Source organism: Rutilus rutilus (assembly GCF_951802725.1).
Source record: "Rutilus rutilus genome assembly, chromosome: 10".
In the NCBI taxonomy this organism is placed as follows: domain Eukaryota; kingdom Metazoa; phylum Chordata; class Actinopteri; order Cypriniformes; family Leuciscidae; genus Rutilus; species Rutilus rutilus.
This window is the reverse complement of record NC_140215.1, coordinates 6,227,492-6,252,562: the sequence shown is the minus strand read 5'-3', so window position 1 is coordinate 6,252,562 and position 25,071 is coordinate 6,227,492. Positions and strand designations below refer to the sequence as shown.

Here is a 25,071-nt window from a genome sequence, read left to right as displayed (position 1 = left end):
TGGCAGGTGGGGCAAAAAGTTCATTTCGGACTCTGAGTGCAGCGAACGTCAATTGTCATCTTAATGCCGACCCAGAGGTCATAAAGGTTTCTGCACAGTTGGACACTTTGCTTTAAGTAGCAGGAGATGCATTCACCTCCCATCCGCAGTTACGACTGTAATGCACCCGCAACACCCCCCCTCCCCAGGCCTGCACTGTAATTACGCAGGTCTCACCGGGGCTCTGTGTGTGCTAAAGGCCCAGGGCAGGTTGTACTGCGGGTCCCTGACAGGCCCATTTCCAGTGTGATTAATGAGCACAGAGGCCTTACACTACCTAAACCAGCCCAAAGTGAGTCTGCATAGGAATTGCCCTTGAGTGCTCTCCTGCAGCAGAGAGGGAGGGGGTACAAGTTCTTTAACACACACCGTCTGGAGCCCTGATAGTGAAGACAGCGATGCTGAAGCAGGGGGGCACAGGACCAATGCCAGCCCACAGACACTGGAGCCCTTCTTAATACACAGCAGATGCCACAGAGAATGTCTATACCTAACCCTCCGCCTTTTCTCAGAAGCAGAAAACTTTCCAGAATGTTCTGCAAGGTGTGAAGGACAAGAGTCTTCAGTGTTATCCAGGAAATCTGGACAATGTTACCTGGACAGAGCTGTTTGTGAAGGTGGATCTCACAAAAATTGTAAAAAACACGACCTGGTCATGTTTCACAAGTAAAATAAAATAAAATAGTACCATTTATTTATAATTATTTTTTATTTATGTATTTAATCGTATTTTTTCAAGACAATTCAGCACATTTCTCTTCTGAATTCTCATTAATGTGACTTTTTAAATTGTAATTAAATACTTAATTTGGTAAATGTTGAAGTTCATTACAGTACAATTAAAAGGTATACATTACTGCAGTATTTGTTGTACTAAATTTGCTAATTCTATTCTGATTCAATTGTCATAGAAATAAAATGCGTCAATAAATTGGGAATACGGTTACATGCAAAATATCTTAATGGTCTTAAAATAGGTATCATTTATGCAAAACACATTTTTAACTTATTTATTTTTACTTTATTGCTTTGAATTTGAGATCGAAACACAGATTTTTCACCCTTTTTAAGTTTTTAACTACAACTGTTAACATTTTTGTTAATTTAAATAAAGCTGAAATAAAATAAAATAAATATTAGATGAAAAACCTTAACTTATTTCAGTTGGTTGCCAAGCAACATTTCTAATTTTAAGTTGAAGTACTATAATTATAAACTGGAAATAATAATAATAATAAAAATAATAAAATTAAAAATCTAAAAAATTAAACCTATAGTGATAGTAATATTTAAAAAGAACAAAAACTAATAACATTTTTAAAAAACACATTAAAAAAAGGCAAATTAAAACTAATTTGACTAATTTTAAAACTAAATTAAAGCTAATTCAAAATATGAATAAAACTATAATAGTATAAAAATAATTCGAAAATAACACTGTTCAGAAAGGTTTGACTATATTAATTGTTTGCAAATTAAATTCAAGTTTTGCAGCCATTGAAGTTGAACTTTACAATCTTGTACAGTTGTGTGTGGGTGTGAGAAAAAGGCTTCTGCATCTTCAGGAGAAAAAAAAAGGGTTTCCACAAGCGTCAATGGAAGCAAAGGTCACAGAGGTTGTTCCACGTGTTTTGGAACCAGTTCTAAACAAGTAAACCTGAACTGGCCTAAGCAACCCTAGTGAAAGTCTGACGGGCCAGGGCACATTAGGAAGAAGGGGGTTAGTTTTACAGTACCTGTCTTGCGGAGCGGGAAGTCATCTTTGGGGTCGTACATTCCCAGCAACTGGTGGTTGTAAGTGGAAATCCCTGTCTGAGGTGGTGAGCTCTGGTCCAGGGAGCTGTGCTGGGTTTTCCTGTGGAACAAATCACAAACACTCATGAGAGCAAGCATAGGTACTCAAATATGTGCATTTCAAGACATTTCCACACACAGCTGCTCTCCATTCCCAGCACTAGGACGGTTTCTGCCAAGTAACGGGAATGCAAACTCAGATCACCCATAATGCCTCAGCGCAGCCTAAGAGAGGGGGGCGGGACATTATTCTGTTCACAAATTAACATGCTCACACATTCACACTTCAAAACATCAGTGGCAGACTATCAAAAGCTCTGCAAAAATGAAAGAGATCAGCTCCTCCTTAACAGGAAAAACAACTGCACTGGGGCGTCTAAGGTCAGCTGGCATCACCACAGACCCAAGAACTGAATCTGTCAATCGTCAGCTCATCTCAAACAGACCAGGAGCGCCAATGATCTGGTTTAATAGTCCACAGAGGCTACAGAAATACCTCACTTCTGATCAATCCTAGTGCAAATGTTGTAATCAGTATTGTGGATGTCTGAAATGAAGAAGCTATTGGCTTAAACATACAGCGACATTATAAACTTTGGGGGTCAGTAGGATTATTGATTTGTATTTACTTAATTATGAAAGAAAGAAATCAATACGTTTATTCAGCAAGGATGCATTAAATTGATAAGACATTTGTAATGTTACAAAATATGTTCTTTTAAACTTTCTATTCATCAAAGAATCCTGAAAAAATGCATCACGGTTTCGACAAAAATATAAAACAGCAAAAACTGTTTTCAACATTGATAATAATAAGAAATGTTTCTTGAGCAGCAAATCAGCATATTAAATGGATTTCTGAATGATCATGTGACTCTGAAGACTGAAGTAATGAAGCTGACGAATCAGCTTTGCATCACAGGAATAAATTACATATTAAAATATATTAAAATAGAAAACAGTTATTTTAAATCGTAGTAATATTTCACATTTTTACAGTTACAAATAAACCGCCTCGGTATGATCTTTTTAGATACAGAAGTATCAGAAGTACAGAAGTATGTGAATGCAAAAGCCTGGAACATTTCTTTCAAAAGGAACATTCTCTTCCCATTTTCCTAGCCTCACAGATGAGGAGCGTGAAAGGTGGGCTTGATGGAGTGAGTTTTTCACTCCCATATTCACACACACACACACACACTGATACACTGCCTCCTCTTCCCCGTTATCTTCCACACATGAGAAGTGCCCAATCAAAACTTGTTAAAATTTTTCACGAATGCATAGATGACAGCCAGATCTACATCTTTTGTGTGTTGAAGAGGGAAAACAAAACTGTCAATCAATCAAAACAGAAACTTATATAACATGCTTTTATTTTGGAATACTGCTGCAAGCAAAAACTACAGGGATATTCAGTCTGAAGTTTGGCATCAACTTCATGTAGAATGTGGATATTTAGCTGTTTTGATCTGCCATTAAAGGGATACTCCACTTTAAAATGAAAATTCTGTCATCATATACTCACCCTCATGTTGTTTCAAACCTGTATGCATTTCTTTCTTCTGCTGAACAGAAAGGAAGATATTTAGAAGAATATCAGTAACCAGACAGTTTCTGGTCTCATTGACTTCCATAGTAGGAAAAAAATATACTATGGAAGTCAATGAGACCAGAAACTGTCTGGTTACTGATATTCTTCTAAATATCTTCCTTTCTGTTCAGCAGAAGAAAGAAATTCATAAAGGATTGAAACAACATGAGGGTGAGTATATGATGACAGAATTTTCATTTTAAAGTGGAGTATCCCTTTAACATCCGTTGCAGATGATCTGATCACAAGTGGTCAACGTAAAATACGCCCAAACCACTTCAGTATTCAATCGCTCAGAGGTACTCATATTCAGACTTCTGTACTCAGTATTCAGAGTACTACCATATTCAGAGGTAGTTAAAAGTAGAGATGCACCGATCGATCGACCAGGAACCGGAATCGGACGATTTTCCGCATGATCGGCCCAGACCGGGAACCGGCCGATCGGTCTCATGTCTTTCCGATTCAGTTTTGCTGCCAACGGCACAGGCAATAACGTCAGCTGCGTGTTCTCACTCTCTTCTCTCCGACGGTGAAGTGAAACACACACCCGCCTCCTCTCACTCACTCGTCTCATTCGCTCCGGTTAAATAGTGCTTGCATTGTGCATCATTTTACTAATTCCCGCAGGTTTCGTGCTCACACCAAAAGCATGCGCAACACTAATCTATAGAAGTGGAGCGCACAAGCCGCCTATCAAACAGCTTGTGAGTCGTGAGTACCAAAATAAATGGCTTACTGCGATTAAACGGTCAAGTACTCACAAAATTAATGTCAAAATGCCCGTCTTGGCAAGCATTCAGCTAAACACAGTCAGTTTTGGAACCTAATTGGTTAAAAAAGATAAATATGTTGTGGAACAGTATATTGGATCCGTGCATTAACTATTAAAGAGACAGCAGCCTAATATTCTTGCTGCAGTCTGTAATGTTAATAAAAGAACAAAAGACTAAGAAAATCACTCTGCTCTTGAATGAATAACTTTGTAACCTTAATTGTAAGCATTAATCTGTATTTAATTTTTACAATGAAGACTATCCAGTGTTATTTTACATTTGATTACTTTAATTTCTGTAGTATTTCTAACCTGAATTCTGTATACCCACCTGAAAAACTTAAAGCCATGTTTATATCATATCTCTATTTAATGTCATTAATTTAAATGTTGATTTGTTCTTTTTACTTGTTTGTTTTAATACAATTTAGCATTGAAGATGTTATGAATTATAGTTCTTTGAAAGAAAATCGGTATCAGCAGTTCACAACTTCACACTTACAAAAAAATCTGAATGGCCAAGAAAATTGCAATCGGCGCATCTTTAGTTAAAAACACTTGTGGTGTGACCACATCGTATTCACAGTGTAAACCCAATCTCTCCTGATGCATCTCAAACAACAGTGAAACACTGCCTACTCACTCACTCTGCTCATCATTTGGAGAAACAAAAAACATATTGGAGCTTGACTCAAATAGCAATTAACTATCATTCTCAAACTGAAATGTTTGTAAAATTCAGATATATATACACACACACACATACATATACATACACATATATACATATACATATACATATAGTTCAGATGCAAAAGCCTCTAAGTGCCATCTGAAATTTTTATTAAGCTTGTATATTTAAGTTCAATAATTTCACTTAAATGGCAATGCAAATTACCTATTAATTGTCATTTAAGTGAAATTACTTAACTTAAATATACAAGCTTTATAAACATTATCATTCTAGAAGAACATTTCAGATGGCACTTAGAGGCTTTTGCAACTGAACTCTTCATATAAACTAATTTTTTTTTTTTTTTTTTTTTACATTACTGCATATGCCTTTTTATTGTATGCTACTTATTTCACTTGACTTTTTATACATTTGTAATACATTTTTGATAGGTGAAGCACTTGTGTAATTATTTTGTTTCATTTTTATTTTTATTAATAACATTTTACTTTCTTGCACTTTGCAAACATGCACTCATACTGATGTAGTTTGTGATATATGTAGTAGCAAAAACAGAAAAGACGCTCTCCCTGACACATCTGAGTTGCGTGTTAGCACTTAAGTGTAAACTGCATATAAATCTGCCTCAGCTGACCACTCTGTTAAAGTAAGATATAAAAGGGACCTGTAAAATGTTGGAAATATCAGCCCCGAGCAGGTTGTGATACTCACCCGTACCAGTAGCGCGGGTCACTGGACAGGCAGTGGTTGAGGCTCCTCTGGGCCAGCGCTTTCTTCTTGTTGAGGACAAACTCCTGCAACCTCATCTTCACCTCAGTGCTCGCCACAGCGCCTGTCAATCAGAGCTCGCAGTTCAGGAAGATCACAAGCAGCGGGACATCAATGGCATTCTCAAAGCCTCTAGCTGTGTTATCCAGCTAGATTTCTCTAAAAGCCTCGGGAAGGGGTTTTATGCATTTGTGAGTCAATTCCTTCACCATTTCTACACCCTGTAATTTGCAGTGCTGTAATTTCGTCTTCTAAATGGTGTTAACAAAAACTCTTAATAGTCTCTTCGGCATGAGACCGAGAAGATCGAACAGTGCCCAATTGATCAAGACTACAAAGGCTGACACTTGTTTTCTGGTGTCGATAAACAGCTATTCCACTGCAGCCCGACTCGATTCAGATATCTCTTTACATCTGAGAGAAACGGCCCCTTTATCCTGTCTTAAATAGAGAGCACACTCTCTATTCCAATTCCACAGAGACCGCAACGGTTAAACAAAGATGTCTTTTTTCTCACTATTGTTCTCACTCTGAAAGAAACACATCAGATGGATGCATTCTCACAGCTTTTCCTTCAATTACCACCTTTCCCATTGTCTGTAAACATGTCCCCAGAGGCCGTCGCTGGTGTACGTACACATCTGCGTCGCCAGACAACACGCGCTGCTCGCGGGCTACAGGTGACCGCCGTGTCAACAACAACAGCGATGGATAAAAATAGACTGGCTGTACTGCCAAGAACATTCTAGAAAATAAACAGAGCTAGTGAAAGAATCACTGTTACTATTTCTTATACCTGTAACTAAACTTAATGTGCATGAGAGGTGTGCTGGTCCCACTTTATATTAAGTGGCTTTAACTACTATGTACTAACATTGAAATGAATCATTTGATACAATGGACTTATTGTGTACATACATGTTTTTACATTTAGAATTACACTGTTGACCTTTCCCTTATACCTTAACCCACCCTTAAGCTTAACCATACCACCACACCTGTCCCTAACCTTACCCGTATCACACCTCAATAGCAGCAAAAGTGTTTTACAATACAACATGAACACAATAAGTACATTGCACTTAGTACTTAAAGCCACTTAATATAAAGTGGGACTGGATTTTTTTTATAATATCTAGTTCAGTCATGCAACTCTAGAGGGCGCAGACCGATAAGTCCTTCACATGCAATCTACAACCTATCACATAATTACCGCATGGCACAAGCTGATTGGCCTATGCTGATCTTGTAGCCAATGAGATTGCTTGCTCAACATTTTAATAGTCTGGTTCATTGTTCGCTGAAACCCTCCACCTCCCCCAGCTCCACCTGCTGCAGGATTTATTTTATATCTATTTATGCAGCAACAGCCTATCTTACATGTATCTATTAGCAGTAGCAAGTCCATATTTGCTCTGCAGAAGAACAAAACCGTTATTCAAACTGGGAATAAATTATATACAGAAAGCAAAACATTTTATTTTATATCTGCTCTTTTGTGACTTATTGAAAATAACTTATTTTTAGAAAGAAAACAGGAAATTATGGTCAGAAGGAAAGGATGTGAGCTAGACTCAAACTCATAACATCTGCATGAGTGGTGCGATACCTGATCTAACCGCTAGTCCATGGCTTTGACAACATTATGGGCTTTCTGACTACTTCAGCCTGAAACTTTTTCAATTTGGGTTATGAAAAGCGAGTATAACGCTGAGTCAAACATCCACGCCGCAGTGCTAATTAGCCCAATAAATGGAAGATCTTTATGCGTTTCAGTCAGGTAATGAGATGTTGAGTGAGTGTGAGGACACTCACTCTCTTGGCCGCGTTCTTTGTTTTTGAGTAACTGGAGCTTCTGTTCCCGCTGCTGTTTCTCCATCTCCTGTTCCTGACGATGACGCTCCAACTTCCGCTGGTGTTCCAGGAGCTCCTGCTGATGTTTCAGGGCCAGAAGGTCCTGCTGATGCTGAAGGGAAAAAAAAGGGGGCATACATTATTCAAGCAAATTTACTGGACCTTGATTTCAATTGTCTCAAAGTTAACATCAAAAATTCAAAACTGACTCTGTTTGGTTTCCTAAAACGTGATCCTGTTCTCATTTAAAATAACGTGCCAAAATATGTACATAAAATGTAAATATATAAAAAGTGTTTTGTCTTCATAACTGTTTTTAAATAAATGAAACAAATAATAACCTACCATCCAAAAGTTCAGGGTCAGTATTATTATATATATATATATATTTTTTTTTTTAAGAATTTTTATTCAGCAGGGATGCATTAAAATGATCAAAAGTGAATGTAAAGATGTTAAGAATGATTAATCGAACCTACCATTAAAATTTGTTTGACTATATTATATTTTTATGTTGTAATACATATTTTCTGCATTGTGTCTTCAAATTAATCTGGAAACAACATAAAGATGGTATATTTTAAATATTTGAATGAGATATACTGTATCTGAGAGCTATCAGTTAATTTTTTTCAAGTTTATTTTGCACATTCATTTTCACAGTAAGTTAAAAAAATATATATTACCAATTAAAAATGTTGGTATCAATATTCTTATGTGAGGAATGATCCTCTGGATACAACGTCAGTATTGCAAGTATTTACACTTATTTTCCCAGAAATTAACAAGTTATTTGTGACAGCCATGATTAAAATACAAAGCAGTTACTTCAAATCGTATTATTTAAAAATATTTCTGTTTTTACTGTATTTTTGATCAAATAAAAGCAGACTTGGTGAGCATCAGATTTCTTCCAAAAACATTTTTAAAAATCTTTCCGATCCCAAATTTTTTTCTTTACACTTTTTTTTTTTTTTTTTACTATTTGTTAAGAAATTTCTTAATTTCTTAACAATTTGTTTTCACATGGAAACAAATCAGATTACAGTATTAAAATAAGATGCAAAAAGCATTTCACACTGACTCAAGCTGTACCAAAGCTGTACCACTAATGACGGGATGCAATTGCTGAAAATGACATCAAACAAGAACAAAGTTCCTGAATGTGTTTATCGATGTCTTGTTGTGAAGCATAAAAGCATCATTCCACTTTTTTTTTTTTCAGATGAAACTAACGTATGCAATTACCTCGACAAGTCCTCGCCTAAAAAGACAGTCTAAAGATGGTGGTAATCTCTCTCACACTGAGAACTGTAAATGCAGCAATTTCGTCTAACATTTCCCTTTAACTGCATTTCCACTTTGACAGTTATTCAGCTCAGCAGCAGTCACATCCATTACTGGCTCATGATGGGTAATATCAGAGCTGTATAAGGCTGCTATCTCTGATGCTTGAATGTTGAGTGGATACTGGTGATTCTGGTCAGTTAAATCACATTAACACAAGCACAGGGTGTAATAAAGCACATGGATAGCCTGTAAGTAAGCAGTCACCTAAGTAGATGATTTTATCCAAAGAAACTAAAGTCCTCTTTTTGGTTATATAACTCCTTCCTCTCACTTTCCACATCTCTTTCTGCAGTTCCTGGATATCACCAGCGATGAGTCATGGGCGTCTGTCGCTTGGCAGAACGAGGATAGAGGCTATGATGATGACATGTAGAGCGGAGAGCACGTTGCCCGAACCACAAAGACTTCCTCATCAGGCAAAGCTTTGACATTTCTAACTGCAGCTTTCCAATCCATGACATCTACCTCACCCCATCAACAGGGACACAGGTCTAACCATCACTTCACATCACATCTGGGCTGTTTAAGGCCAGAAATATACTTTGAGTGGTTGGTCAATGCAATGTATTTTTTTCATGTGATGTATATTCAAACATCTACTCAATTTCACGACTTCCATTTGCACAAAGCAAAAGGCTGCGAATGCACACGCAAACTTATAGTCAGGAAGGTGTAAATCTAGCCTTTTAACGTAAAATGATCCCAAACATAACTTCAGCGCGCTCGCTTCATTTCTCCTCGGGTCTGCTTTACGTGTTTCGCGGTTGAGCGTCACGTATGCATTTCCATTTACATTTATTCATTTAGCTGACGCTTTTATCCAAAGCGACTTACAATTGCTATATATGTCAGAGGTCGCACGCCTCTGGAGCAACTAGGGGTTAAGTGTCTTGCTCAGGGACACATTGGTGTCTCACAGTGGATTCGAACCCGGGTCTCTCACACCAAAGGCATGTGTCTTATCCATTGCGCCACCACCACCCACATGTATGCGCATGACCTTGCTTAATCGGCGATCGATAGTTTTATCGATAAAATTATTAGCGTTGATTAATCGTTAGCATTCCTAATGTGTATATATTACTGCTGTCAAATCGCATAACATAAAAGTTTGTGTTTATAAAATATGTGTGTAAAAATATAAATAAATAAATATTATATATATATATATATATATATATATATATATATATATATATATATACACACACACACACACACACACACTTAACTAGTTATGGAAAAATAACACGTTAAAATAATTTAACGCACCCATTTATATGATTATCCTAAATTTTACTGTTACATTATGTAACAATAAATAATAAGTATATAAATTGATTTAATTCATTTAAAAGTATTGAATGGATAAATATTATATAAATATATATATATATATATATATATATATATATATAAAGAAAAGATATAAAGAAATAATGTTTTCATATGATGTATGAAAACATTACATATAGTGTAATAGTTTTATACATATATGTATAAACATAAAAAAAAAAAATATATATATATATATATATATATATTTAGCATCTTATCAGAACTGTTGGTAGTTGCAGCCCTAGATAGAAGCCATTGATTTTACATATGAAACAAGAATGTTTAAGCGTCTTAATGCTTTTCTAAAAGACAATCAGCTAACAGCCTCAAGCAGGACTAGACCATCCAACAATAATTACTAAATAATGAGAATGTGTTTCATAATTAAATCTTTGACTGCACAGGACACTGAAAAATCTCTTTCAGCATTGCTGCAGTTTGCAGCTAAGTAAGAAACTGCTGAAAAATCCAATCGGTTCTCTTCTCCCTCTCATCAGCAAGGTGTCACGACAAAAGCACGGCATCCATCAAACCCCTACGTTACATTTTGTCCATTTAGCAGTGAGATTAGCTCTGACACTGCCCGCAGCCTGTGAGGCTATTTATAGCACACTCAGGGCTGCCTCGCTCCCATTGGCCAGAAACCTCTCTGTGGCAACACAGCAAAGCCGGAGGTCTGCTGAGCTCACAGGCTCCCGGTGTTTCCCAAGGACAGAGTTCCCATGCCGAGATTGCAGTCACCCATTGGCCGTCCTCATTCCCCGCTGCAGTCGCCGGACTCACAATGAACGCTCAGTCTGAAGGCCAATGACAGCAGCGCTGCCCCAGAGAACCACAGACATGACAGAGCCGTATGATGCAGACATTTACCAAATGCTCGGCATCTCACTCTCCAATAATATTCAATTTCCAAACAAACTTCATTCCGCAGAAAGAAATGGAAAATCGAACACAGAAGAGTGGGAAGCCCTAAAGGAAGGGAGGAACGGAGACGAGAACCGCATTATTTACTCCCCCTCATGTCATTCCAAGCCCATGCGCTGTTATTTTATCCATCGTACAGAAAATCGGACATTTTAAGCAGTGTTCAAGCACCACTTGTCCATTCATACAATTCACAGTGACCACTGTGACTGTCAAGCTCAAAAAAGCACTATAAATGTATCATAAAAAAAGCAGTCTATCTGGCTTGTGAGCTTTATTTCTTCTTCTCAATCTATATAATAGCTTTGCATGAGTAACACATCAAAATCTCCCAAAAGCCAACAACGCCACAGCTCTTCAGTTAAGTGTGTGCCTGGGATAAGGTCTGTGGTTAACACAAGCTCAAGATATTTTCACATTTTATTCTATGACATAAAATACATTAGAAATACCTTGGGGCTTCCCACATTGAGCGTTTAACGTTTTCATTTTTCTGGATTCCATTTTAATGGTATAATTAAATTTTAGTCATCAAAAAGCATGTCTAATTAACTCTTTTCCTGCCATTGATGGAATTTTCTGTGATTTCACTGTTATAAGGGGGCGTTATTATGCATTTTTTGAAAGAGTAGAGAATCTCACAAAGGCAAATAAGGAGCAGAAACAAGTGATAAAAGCATTGCACGTCGTAGCCTTAAAAAAAAAAAAAAGAAGCAGTGGCTCTGTATTTTAAGCAGAGGCTCTGTTATTTCTTTAAATATATTGCTTATTTAGATATTCATTAGGGATGCACCGAAATGAAAATTCTTGGCCGAAACCGAAAACCGAAAAAGATTAAAATTTTATGCAAATATTTATTTAGCATTTGCAAAGTATAAAATTAAATGTTTAACTTGACCCCACTCATGTGTACATTAATGTAAAAGCCTACTGGCCTGGAGAAAGGTTTAAAAATGAAATGTTCTCTCATAAAAAACAAAGTGCATTTAGGTCAATACTGTCATAGCCCAAAATAATATCTGCAGTTATATGCTCATGGACGTGAGTTGCAAAAACCATAAACAGCTCAGGTAAACCTCTGAGAAATGACGGGTGCTCTGCACACACACGCAAAGGTATCTCGCTCCCTCTCTCTGCCGCGCGCGCTACGTATTCGCGCTCATGCTCGCTCGCGATTCCGGGAGATTTAAACTAATTTGCGGGCATTATGGAGCCGGTATCAATACGCGGGAGACTCCCGGAACTTCCGGAAGACTTGGGATGTCTGTGTTTTGAAAATCGCTGTCCGTGGGTCACTCTTAGATATATTTAAATACGTCCACACCGCAGATATGTAATGTTGCTTCAGACAAGCACGTGCAGGTCGCGGTGTCTGCTGTTTGCGTCATCACAACATTTCGGCCGTATTGTTTCGGTGATAAAAGTCTTTCGGCCGAAAACCGAAAATGCACTTTTGGGCCATTTTCGGCCGAAAATTTTCGGTGGCCGAATATTCGGTGCATCCCTAATATTCATACAACTAAATATTCTGGAGGCCAAGACATTTTTGTTAACAAATTATCAAAAATGTTGGCGGTGGCTGGTAGCCTGACTACGTCAGACTTCCTACTTCCGCTCAATTTCATTTCGCTTCTGTACTCAGTCTGAGAAAGCGTAATAGCTTTCCGTTTTCCCCCGGCCTGAAAACAGCCGGCCAATCAACGAACAGAGGGCGGGCTGAGAGCCGTGACGTAGACGCTGACTGTACCGTGGATGCGTAGATTTACTTCACATAATCTGCAAAAGTCGTTCACAGCCATGTTCACTCCGGTATTTCGCTCGATGGTTTTGTTTTCGCATCACACATGTGTTTACAGTGGAAGTTAGATGCGGCTGAGCATGCGCATAACACACGCCATAACCAAACGTTATGTGATTGGCTTACGGGTAACCAATGATTTTAAACCTCCGACAAGCGCCCCCCCCCCCCGCGAGAAAGAAAACGCTTTTCAATTATGCCATGCCAGACTCTGTCTACGAAGCAAAGCGAAGTAGCATAGTTTGGTATTACCAGGCTAGGTGGCTGGCACCTTAAAAAAAAAAAAAAACGTATTCAGTTTAAATAAATCTTTTTTTTACCCAAATTCCATTTTTATTCTATTTAAATTTTTCCGGATTCCATTTTCATTTTAATAATCGAAAAGCATGTCTAATCAATTAAATTAATAAAACTTGAACTGCAAGTTATTTTAACTCAAAAGTTCAGGAAAAATGTAAAGAAAGAAAGAGTTGTCGGAAGCTTAATGGTGGTGGATACTGAAGACATGCTAGTCTTGCGTAGCCAGACCTTCAGACCGATGGCAGAATCTCAGCTTTCATTGGCCGAGGAGGGCCGTCCAACAGGACATCTGACCGACATGTAAAGTAACCAATCACAGTCCACTTTATTTAGCATCATGTTTAAGGGCGTGAAAATGTAAAGTCGACGTCCCCACAATAACAGACCGCCGTGCATCAAATAAATGATTAATTCAAGAACGTTGTGCAAGTTTACTGCAACAATGTCTCCTGGAAATCCTGATAAATTCAACCAATCAGACGACGACTTGTTTCCCATTGTGTGTGCCTTATGTAACAGATGTTCAGCCAACGGTCCGTCGGCGTGAAGTCTTGAGGCTGAGATTAAAGTCATGCGACCGTGGTGTATTTCATTTATAGCCTACGCTTAGCTTTTTACTTCAGGCTATTGTATTTATGCTTGAAAATTGAAAATCATGTGTGAAGATTATCTTGAATAAAATGCGCAAGACTCATAAACTTTTGTTGGTTGCAGAGCTTATTTTCCGCACCCTTCCAAAAGCCAATGGAAAAATTCTATTGGCATTTGTGGAGAGATCCAGGGTGACGCTAACTTCCAGGGTGGCCTACAAAAATACCTCAGCCCCGCAGCACTGTTTACCGCCCACCCCGGGTCAGGAGCGCTCGCCTCACCTTCACATGCTCCTGCAGTTGAGCTTCATGCTGGCGCGAGAGCTGCTCGTGCTGCCGCTGAAACTCTGCGATCAGGAGCTGCCTCTGGATCTGCTGTTTCTGCTTGAGGGCCAGAAGCTCCTGCTGAAGCTGATGCTCACGCTGGGCCGGGTCCGTCGGCGCCAGGGCGAACTGGTGATCTACACGCAGGTCCATGGGGATGGCAGAAGGCGGCACTTGAAGTGGCAGCGCCACACTCACATCAACTGCGGAAAGTGAGAAAACAGACAATAATGAGAAAAACAACAAACTCAACAGGACTTGGAGAACATGAAGCTTTTAAAACTGTTTTAAACTTTCATTGGTGCTGCAAAAATGAGTCTTCAGAAATCATCATCCTATTGATGTCGCAACAGCGTACACATTAACATACAATTTTTTACATATTGTCCATTTAGTGTTCACCAGAATGACACGAAAACAGTTTGAATTATGCGAGTGCTCAGAGGTTAGCCAATCACAACAGAGGCCATTTACATATTGTCCTGCAGGAAACACTGATGTGTAAAAAGATTATACATTTTGCCACCATACGCATTCCCAACATTCCAGAAATTCCCAACAAAAAATTCAACAATTCAAATAATGAAGTAAAACACAACTCATTATAATTATATAACTAAATTTGTCATTAATAAACAAAGTAAAAACTAAATAAAAATGAATTATAATAATTTAAATAAATTTGTTTTTAATAAAGATAAACAAAACTAAAATATAAACATTAATTATAAATGTACAAATAAAATGATTAATGATTAAATTTTTTTTGTACATTTTCGAATTAATCCAATACACACACATATATATGAATATTATTGGCTCAAATTGTAATGTTCCTTTTCTTTGTCGTTATGAATAAAAGTGCCATAATTCATAATTCATTTTAATTTAATTTCTTCATAAATATACAATTAAAATAATGGGTAACACTTTATTTTGATGGTTCCTTTTGAACATTCTGTTGACTGTAAGTAACTTTGCAACTACATGTCAACTTATTCTAACCCTACCAGTCTACTAATACTCTAATGAGAGGTAGTAGTGATGTACTGTAGGTGCAACGTTACTTAGTCAACAGAATGAGTTAAAGGGACCATCAAAATAAAGTGAAACCAAATAATGAATTTTATGAAAATTGAAAATTATTAATCAAAAAGTAATACAAATATTTGTTTTGATGACAAGAATCAAAGATATCACAATACTGTGTTGCACGTGCAAGTGTGAGATCAGGTGATCACTGAGCCATCTCAAATCCTGCCAGTACCAGAAAACAATGATAGTAAGAAGCAATTGTCCAATCAAAAAGCATCTTAAATATCCCTAAAAATGTGCGCACAGAGTACAGGACTGCAGCAGCATCGCACCAGACATCAGAATAAACAGAGCAAAGAAACATTATGTTCCTGAGACAGATCTTGGTTGGATTCACTACTGACGAACATGAATCGCGTCACTGGAATCAGGAAGCGGCATCTTCTTCAATCATCCCTCTCTCATAACAGATAAATCTGAAGAAAACTGAGGAACTGAGCAATTACATTCCGCAGTGAGGATGCTTGCGTTGATAAGTTAAGTGGCTTTACGACCGTGAGTGTACCAAAAGGTTTGTGGGTTAAATGAGCAATGAATTTCAACACAAGAATAAGTAGGACATCATTAAAAGACATTTTATGTTCGTTCCTTTTTAACCGTGTAATTAGAATAAACAGAGAATGGAGGCAAATTAAGCTTATTCAAGCATTACTGCAAGTCCCCTGAATATCATCATCACATCACCATAAACTAGAACTTTTACCATTATTAGGACTGCTTTACATTTATCTTATATAATACTGTCTCTTTTGCCAGGCTAAAACTAGGCCAAGGTGAACAAAGCAGACAAGTGGTCTGCAAGAAATAGCCTCTCACTGCATATTACGTCCATACTGCTGGCATGGGACCTCTTCATTTGTGCATTACTGAATAGGAGAGGTTTTAGGGGGAACACTGACCACATTCATGCTTTAGGTGTCAGCTCCACTCATGTGACGTCACGATGCCCCTAATGCCACAAGTTCAAGGATGCTCCTCTGACCCCTTAGCAGGCGAAACAAAAGCCCTCAGCGGAAGCCCTGAGGCCACACAAAGGCCAGCGTCAAAGGCTATTTGATGTCATGGAATTAAAACTGCCCTGACTAAATCATTTAATAAAATCATATTTATGACGCAAATCCTTGGTCACAAAGGGGCCGTTGATGCCCTACCCCCTGGAATTGACACTACGCTCTTTGGCAGCCCACGCTCAGCTGGACAGGAAGCCGTCAACTAGTGAACTACTTCCTCCACGTTTACTTTGCATAAATAAATGGCGATAAGAGCGTTGTTTATCCGTGCCTATGCCGTCAGGAGACATATTTGCATTCGCCGCCCAGTCCAAACAAAGCCCAGTGGCCAAACAAACACAAACAACTATTAGCAGTAATTAAAATGCCAAAGAAAACAAAAGTGCACTAGCAAACAGAAACTCTAATTGAATTAATAAACACTGTTTTATTGTCTTTTATTCAAAACAGACTAATTTTGGTCTGCTAAAAATAGAAGAGTTTAGAAGAGAGCTCCGATGGGAAAAACCATTGGCTAAAACCGACATTATGCGGCTCCCTTTCAATTTATGAGAATGAATTTGAATTGCAATGGCCAAAACTCACAGGAAGTTGAACTGGAATGTCAAGAAAGAGGAATATAATGAATCTATCTACAGTTTCTATCCATCCATCCATCCATCCATTGGTCTATCTATCTGTTGGTTCATCCATCCATCCATCCATACCTTGAAACTTCAAGTCTTTTTAAACTTTAAAACTTTTCAAGCCAACATTGAACATTTAAGTTGTCTTTTCTAGCTATAAAAAGTTATTTGAATGTCTTTGAATTTGAGTTCATTTTTATTTTTCTTCTTTGCATTCAAATTCAGTCCAATCCAGGGATTTGAAAAATCTGAATGGCACACAACCAAACTGAGAACTGTAAAAAAAACACTCCATGGCACCTGAATCTCACCAGAGAGCGTGATGAGCCTTCCCTGTGAGTAAACCCCAGATGCAGCGCTACAGTTTGTTTACTAGTGTAATTATTTCGTACAGGGAGGATTAGGTAACATTTGCATTAGGAGTTTGCTGACAGGCCTGGGTAATCCCAGTCTTTGCGGCGCTCTCTGAGGATTGACGCTTGGCACGCGCTTAGGGAGACTGTACGGACATTAATAACAACCAGGGCACTGCATGTTACAGTTAGGAGGCACGCTGGGAACAGAGGGGATATGCATTTCTACCCAATTAGAATGATGCAATATAAGTGTAAAGAGAAATAATCACCCCTGCAGCACTAGTTCTGAAAAAGGGGATTTGCTGACACGCACAGCACTGGCTGAACATACACGCGGATACACACCCACACGCTCTCTCGCCGTTCTACAGCATTAACTGATGGAGATTGATTCACCAAGGCCATGAATGCGGCGGTCAACCATTACACCATGTACCTTGTGAGGAGTGATGCATCCTGGGACAGGGAGCACTCTGCACTGCTATCCATCACATTTAAGTCCGGAAATGGGTACAGGTGCAACTCTACTGAGAGTAAGTTCAGGCATCTCTACTACACCAACGGTCCTGCCTAAAACACTAGCATCCGCATCTACAATGCTCACTAAAACAAGACAGAACTTATGGACAGGCACACACACACACAAGCAGAAATTAAAAAAGGTCCAAAAACAGCCATACTTTAAAGTTAAAAATTAAAGTTATACAAATGTTTTTATATATATATCTGGAATACCTGGAATCTAAAATTTCAGCATAAATAAATAAATAAATAGTTATTTAGTCAAGAGCAGTGTGATTTTTTTTTGTCCTTTGTTTGATTAACATTAAAAACACAGACAGCAGTGGGAATATTAGGCTGCTGTCACTTTAAGAGCAAATGCACAGATCTAATATACTGATTGTGTACATATGCATTTACTTATACTTACAAGTATAGAAGTACTTCGCATTAAAGACACCTACATTATATTCAATTCAGTTTGATTTGGGACAAAATAACACATCTTGCGAGAACTACATCCAACACTAAACCAAAACCCTTTGATACCAACAGCGTTTGAGTAACTCAAATCTCATAATTTTCCATTCTTTTCCCCCAAACAGCACACACAGGCCTTTCCTGAGAAGCCCAGTACGGCTCCGGCCCCTGGCCCAATGCCGCCTCCTCCAGAACAGTGTCCCTGTCTGAACCCCTGACCCTCTACTGGGATGCCGAGGATAATGAGGTGTTAGGGAAACATCAGAACTGCGTGCTGATTACGTCAGAGGAGCCCCAGTTACCGCAGGCCACGCTCGGGCGAATAGAGGGGCGTTTGTTCTGTACCATGGAGAGACAGGCCACACTGATGATCACAGACCAGTGTCCAGAGCACGCTGTAAAATCTGGAGTGACTAAATTCAGAATGAGGACAGAAAAAGAGGTGGCTAATACAGTGCACTATTTATTTATATATTTTGAAAATGCACATATATAGCCTATAAATGAACAGAAATAGGCTAAATAAGTTGCTGACGTGACAGAATTCCAATTGAATTTTAGAAAGTGAAATATCTTAATTGAATTATGGCAACCTGGTTTATATGACATACATAATTGGAAGATTACATCAGAATTTCCCATGTGCATCTAAACACAGTCATTGAGAGAAAAGAGAAAAAGACAGAGAATTATAATGAAGAATTTAGTCATTCCAAACAGAAGCCACTATAAATAGCCCATGGTAAGCTGTCTTGTCCATAAACATTGACTACAAATGGCATGAGTCACTTGTTTTTCAGTTCCCCTGGGCCTTCGCAGGAACAGCACAGGAGTGCTCATCAATATGTCTGTGTGTTGGCAGGTTACCGTTGCACCAAAGCTGATCAATGAAATCATGTGAGTGAATGTCCATTCATACAGTGCATGACATGTAAGGCCAATTTCACATGCTTTGAGCTGTTAACCTGACTCCAGCATGCAGCAGGGATGACATATTTCTATAGGCCAAAACCTATAAAACCCCATGAGTTAGCATTTTAGCACTTCCGGTTCCATCGCCCCGAAGTCAATCCAATTTTCATGTTTTGTTATACGACATTAAACACACCAGTAATACCCCACTAATGATTTTTTTTAAAGCGGTTACGCGTTGCTAAATGGGACTAAAAAGGCGGTGCCAGGGACATTAAACTTCATCACGCTGAACAGATAAACTCATCTACGCACTAGTGCGCTTAGTGTATCATAAACTTTTGTTGACCACAGAGCTTGTGATAATTCAAAAGCCTATGGAAAATCCATTTAGGTTTTTGTCGAGGGAACCAGCGTGACGCAAACTTCCGGGTTGGCCTACAAAAATGCGTCCTCACTGCACCACTCTATGCTTACAGACCAACAGTTACTTTTAGCACGCTACATCTCTGATACCACTTTTCCACCAACATGGCTCCGGTGTAGGTTCTCTGCCTTTGTCCATTCTCGAACCGTTACACGCATTTCCACTGCAGAAAAGGGTGTTCGGGGCCAGAAAGATTGGTTCAACTCCAGCCCTGAAAAAAACTTGCCGGTCTCGAAAGGAGCTGGAGAAATGCTGTTGCTGTCTTTGGCAGTCTCGTTGAGTAACGTAATAACGTCGCACTACATTGCTCTTTATATCTAAATATGTAAAACTGTGCGTGCGAGAGCGAGTGATTCAACGGTTATAGATTCAACATATCTCCAAAAAGAACAGATGATTGTACCGGTAGTTTATGCGAGCTGCCATTATGTTACAATCACTCCCGGTACTGTGAACAGCAAAACAGAAGAGCCGGACCACCTGCACAAACACCGGGATGCGCACGGTTTTATTTTAGACTGTTTATAATCAGGTAAACAACACGTAGCAGCGTTACTTCACCGGCTGCAGTTCGCGTGGCCGAGAACAGGCTCTGGCTCAGAGAACCCGAACTGTTCTGGTGGAAAAGAGCTATGTATGCCTTTTAAAGCACCAAAGCTAAAATATTAAAGTCTATTTTTTTTAAAGGTAATAAACTCATTAATTGACTGGTCAGCTGTTGGATGACTAATCGACCAACCTTACCAAAGCCCAATTTATACAAAATATAATTCATTTATTTAATTCGTTTTTTATTCCATTGGATCATTTGGGACATTTATTTGACATGAGCATGTTTTGTGAGATTCACATCGAGATAGAGAGAAAGAGGGATGAGAGGGAGAGTGATGGGGTCTTTCAGTTTTCCATCCACACTCCTCCGCCCTCCAGTCTTTAAATAAGCGAGACATGAAGTCGCTTATGAGGTCATGATGACATCAGTGGGGTTGCCGTGGTATCGGCGCGTGTGTTTACCGGCCGGGTGGCTCTAACGACTCCTGAACGCGGCGGCCCCTGAACATCCGCTTGGCTACGCAGGCTAAAAGCCAAACGCGGGCAGCTAGAGGAGCATTCTTCAAAAGTCTCTTTTAGTCTAAACAGCCGCTTAAGTAAAAGGCCTACACACTCAGCTCTTCCATATAGACGTCCGCACTTGGCACCAACCACGCATCTGGCCTTGAACAGCGGAGAGAAAGTGAATTGCAAGTGTGTGCGTGTATAAAATCATAATTCCACCAACAGGATACAGCTCCCATTAAGCTTCGCTGCAACATGTTTATTCTTCATAAGACCAGAACAGTCTACAGCACTACCGAAATCAATCGATGCTCTTATCTTCCCCCGGCTCATGCTATCATCTACAGGACAATTATCTCCTCATCCAGTCAACTACTGGAAGATGACAACAAAAGAATAAACCCTAAATGTTTCTGAACCCCAGCCCTGAGTGCTATCTAAATGCCCTGCTAACTTGTCCACCTGGACGGATGAGGCAGTAAAATTGCACTTCACTGGAAGCCTTGAAATTTATTCCATTAATTCAAGTACAGCGAAAATCACTGGTCACTGGCACCCACGCTTTACTCAGAGGCTTGCGATGAATGCACAATTACAGCCTCTCATGCCGGGAGCGCACTGTAATCACAGCATAAAGAGACGTACATGAAGAACCGGTCGCTATCATTGAGGAGTGTCCGCCGAATCTCGCCGCAATGATGGCATCACCAATCCAGCCACCAGCGAGCCAAAACAAACAGAAAGAAAGTGGATATAGACACGCAATCCTTCGTAGCGTGCTTATTTCTGAGAGCGGGTGCTCAAAATGCTGATCGGAAATGACATGTTTACAGTAAACAGAGGATAATGTATAGCTGCCATCGCCAATTATCCCAGTTAATGAACCACCAATGTGTCCATTTTCTCAGCCCAAACTTGCTAACGTGCCATTATACTATATCACCCAAATGAGTCCTGACCCATCAGTCACCCTCATTATGGTGAGGTCAAGGGGTCAACAGCAAGTCCTGGAACTTTTGACAGAAAAACAATTGGGTTCTAGTATTAATGATGCACTGACTTGTTTATTTTGATCATAAAGCAGTTTAACTCTTTCCACGCCATTGACGGAATTTTCCATTATTTATTAGACAATGCTTACCCTGACATTGACGGAATTTTCTGGCTTTCCGTGTTTTCACTGTTATACGGTAGGGGGTGCTATTAGGCATCTTGAAAGAGTAGAGCATCTCCATATCAAAACACAGGCAAAAAGGAGCAGAAATAAGTGATAAAAGCATTGCTTATGTACGGTTTTCTCAGCTTTTTGTTAAAAAAGTTCCTTTTTTTAATGAAACTCACCCACATTCAAGTGGTGATAAAAAAATAAAATAAAGCATGAAGCTAGAATATATATTTTTTTCCTTTAAAACCAGAGGCTCTGTTCTTTCTTTTGATATATTGCGTGTTCAGATATTCATACAACAAAATATTCTAGGGGCCATGAAATGTTTGTGAAAATGATTTAAAAATAAAACACTGGCTGGCAAAAAAAAAAACGCTGTCGGGGAAACAGTTTAACGTGATTTGCTTAGAATTAAACTATATTTAAATCAGGTACTATTTTCATACTAGGGCTGGGTGATATCACAATATATCATTCAAAATGTACTCACGATTTTTTGCAATCCTTTCATCATAGCAGATGTTTTAATAACATATCTGATGCAAACCTCAACACAAACAGTTTGTACGTTGAAGCTTACATTTCTACAATTTGTTATAATAAATCGATTCAAAACAGTGCACCAATATGTTTTTTGTAACTTATATTTAATATAAATTATATATTCATCCATTTTAAATACAGTAAGTATTATTGTATTGGTGTACATAATATTTAAAGCCTTTTGCATTTGGCTAATTGGTCAAAAAGGTTGTTCTGATGATTAAAAAAAATCATTTTATGTCATTTTAGAGTAATTATATCAAAATGCGTTGAATATCAAAATATTAAAGAAAACTTCTGATAACTAAAGTTCTGATTATGAACAGCTATATCAGGACATAAAGAGCCCTTCATAAGAAATACAGACACAAGTTTGTATCAGATCTCTCTCTCTCTCTCTCTCTCTTACTGTGAGACAAGGTCTCTCGCCCTCATCCAGACTCCACCTCTAACAAGATGCTCCAGGCATTTCCCTCCAATGGAGGGAGACACCAGCAGCTGGAGCTATTTATATCCTCAGGTCCCCTAGCAGAGTAGCAGTTTGACTCAGCATGGCCGGATTAGGATTAACTTGTGCTTCAAATCTGTGATATTGATATTATGAATGTCCTGCTCAAGTCAGGTCGATATAGGTAAAATTACATATCTTAACATCTTTCTTTACTTTGTTGATATTAATTTTCTTGATATTCCTGTATTCATTCTGAATTATTTTTGTTTTTTTCTTCATCATCATTTCAACCTAACAAACACTTCAGCCACAGTAGATTCACAATGTTTAAGGCAAGAAGTAAAATACAGTGAAAATCTGCGCCATTATATAATAAATAGTAAAACAAATCACAATATTTATCTATCCATATCGTATTAAAATATTTGAATTCATAAAAAAAAAAAAAAAATCTTTTTTGAGTCATGACACAATTAAACTGTTGAATCAAAACCTAATCAGATAAAAAAAATACACATAAGCCTGCCACTAAACGACACATAAAACAAAAACTGTTATTGGTTGATTTCACTTTGATTAGACAGTATCTTCATGTCTAAGTGGGCAGTTCTTGGGCTGAATAAACAGCAAACCGATGTTATACCTTAAGGCGATAATCAGAAGTCTGTCTATGAGACTAATGGATCGGTAGACCTCTCAAACCATCTCTCTCAAAGCAGATGGTTTGAATGAAAGCTTTCCCTCATTAAAACTTGAGAAAACTAATCTAAATATAAAGAGACGGACATACTGAAGGTGAATGAAAACAGTGCTGCATGCTGGGCTGCTCTGTGAAGCCACCGGACGATTGTCACATGTGCTTTTAATAGGGAGAGGAGGAGTGAGTAATGCCCATTCAAATGTGAATGGCACTGAGGTAGGACACTGCAGGCTCCTGGATGACTAAGAGAGAGCGAGAGAGAGAGAGAGAGCGAGAGAGAGAGAGAGTGTGTGTGTGTGTGTGGGGGGCTGTGCACACACTGGCCAACACATTCATGACAACCACTCTTCAATGACAAAGATACTGAGACACCAAAATCATCTTCAAATCATCTCTAAAAATCTCTAGCTTATATATACACACTGTACTTATATGTATACACACTTTATATAAGTCACTGTTCGGACTTAAATAGGAAAATCTTTAAAAGTCTATGATTGGTTCATTATTGCAGTGATTATTATGTTTCTATCATGTTATATGTCTGGCAACAGTTCTTCTAACCCTAAAGATGGAGTGTGTAGCTTTTCATTTCTTAAACAACCATGTAGGAAAACACATCATGGCCATATTCCAGGATGACAATGTCAAGATTCATCAGGCTCAAATTGTGAAAGAATGGTTGGGAGGGAGCATGAAGAATCATTTTTACACATGGTTTTGCACCTCTGAGTCAGGACCTTAAATTGATTGAATGCTTTTGGGATGTGCTGGAGGAGACTTTACAGAGAGCCGGACTCTTGCATTGTCAATACAAGATCTTGACCAAAAAAACGTATGCACATCTTGATGGAATACCATCACAACATTTATTTCCATCAAGAGGTGCATACATTTATTTTGGTAAAGTTTTAGTAAATTTGTTTTGTGCTTTTGCCATTTTTATTAGTACTTTCTATATAGCTTTACATTTGTAAGTTTTAGTAAGTTTAGTAATTCAACTTTATATATTTCCGTTACATACCAAGTTTAAGTTTTCCATCAAATTTCAGCTTTATTTTTCAAATATCGATGAATGATTTTGAATAGTTTTAGTATTAGTTAACAATAACAAGACAGGTCGTTGTAAATTCAACAGTTATGTTATATGTTAAATAAGAATGTGGTTTTGGCTATTGGATAATCCAGTGAATTAAACACTTCCAAATTAAACTGTTCATATCAATATATATCAATATATCAACTGTTATATTCAATTAAGAACAGAAATCATACACAGCTAGTTTTGGCTCTTAATTGTGATTGGATGAACCATTTTTCGAAGCCATTGTAAAATAACCAATAAACGTGCACATGTGACCTCATCAGTTGAATTCTATATGAATGCGGCAAGTTGCGATGTTACTTGGCAACCGTAAACAACAAAACTGCACTTTGCAGTGCCAAACACCTCGTAATAACAAGTTCCCTGTCTTGACTCGTTCGGGACACGTCCTGCTTTGCATTTGCATTAATCCATGTTTCTGTACCGCTCGCAGGTGTAAACAACGTAACGCAGTCCTGCCCACTGAGTAGACGCATCTACCACGGTATAAACGGTACAGCGG

At 38.4% G+C, this 25,071-nt stretch overlaps 1 protein-coding gene across 4 annotated transcripts in view; it reads right to left on the bottom strand.

Annotated features, from left to right (window-relative positions):
- hdac4 (histone deacetylase 4) overlaps positions 1-25,071 on the bottom strand; it is a 204,453-nt gene that overhangs the window by 71,056 nt on the left and 108,326 nt on the right. For all 4 annotated transcript variants that reach the window (XM_084421602.1, XM_084421603.1, XM_084421605.1 and 1 more), the window contains 4 exons: positions 14,101-14,345; positions 7,480-7,630; positions 5,608-5,728; positions 1,776-1,894 (listed from right to left, as the gene is read on the bottom strand). In XM_084421602.1, the coding sequence (XP_084277728.1) occupies positions 1,776-1,894; positions 5,608-5,728; positions 7,480-7,630; positions 14,101-14,345 (636 nt within the window). The remainder of the gene's footprint in view (positions 1-1,775; positions 1,895-5,607; positions 5,729-7,479; positions 7,631-14,100; positions 14,346-25,071) is intronic.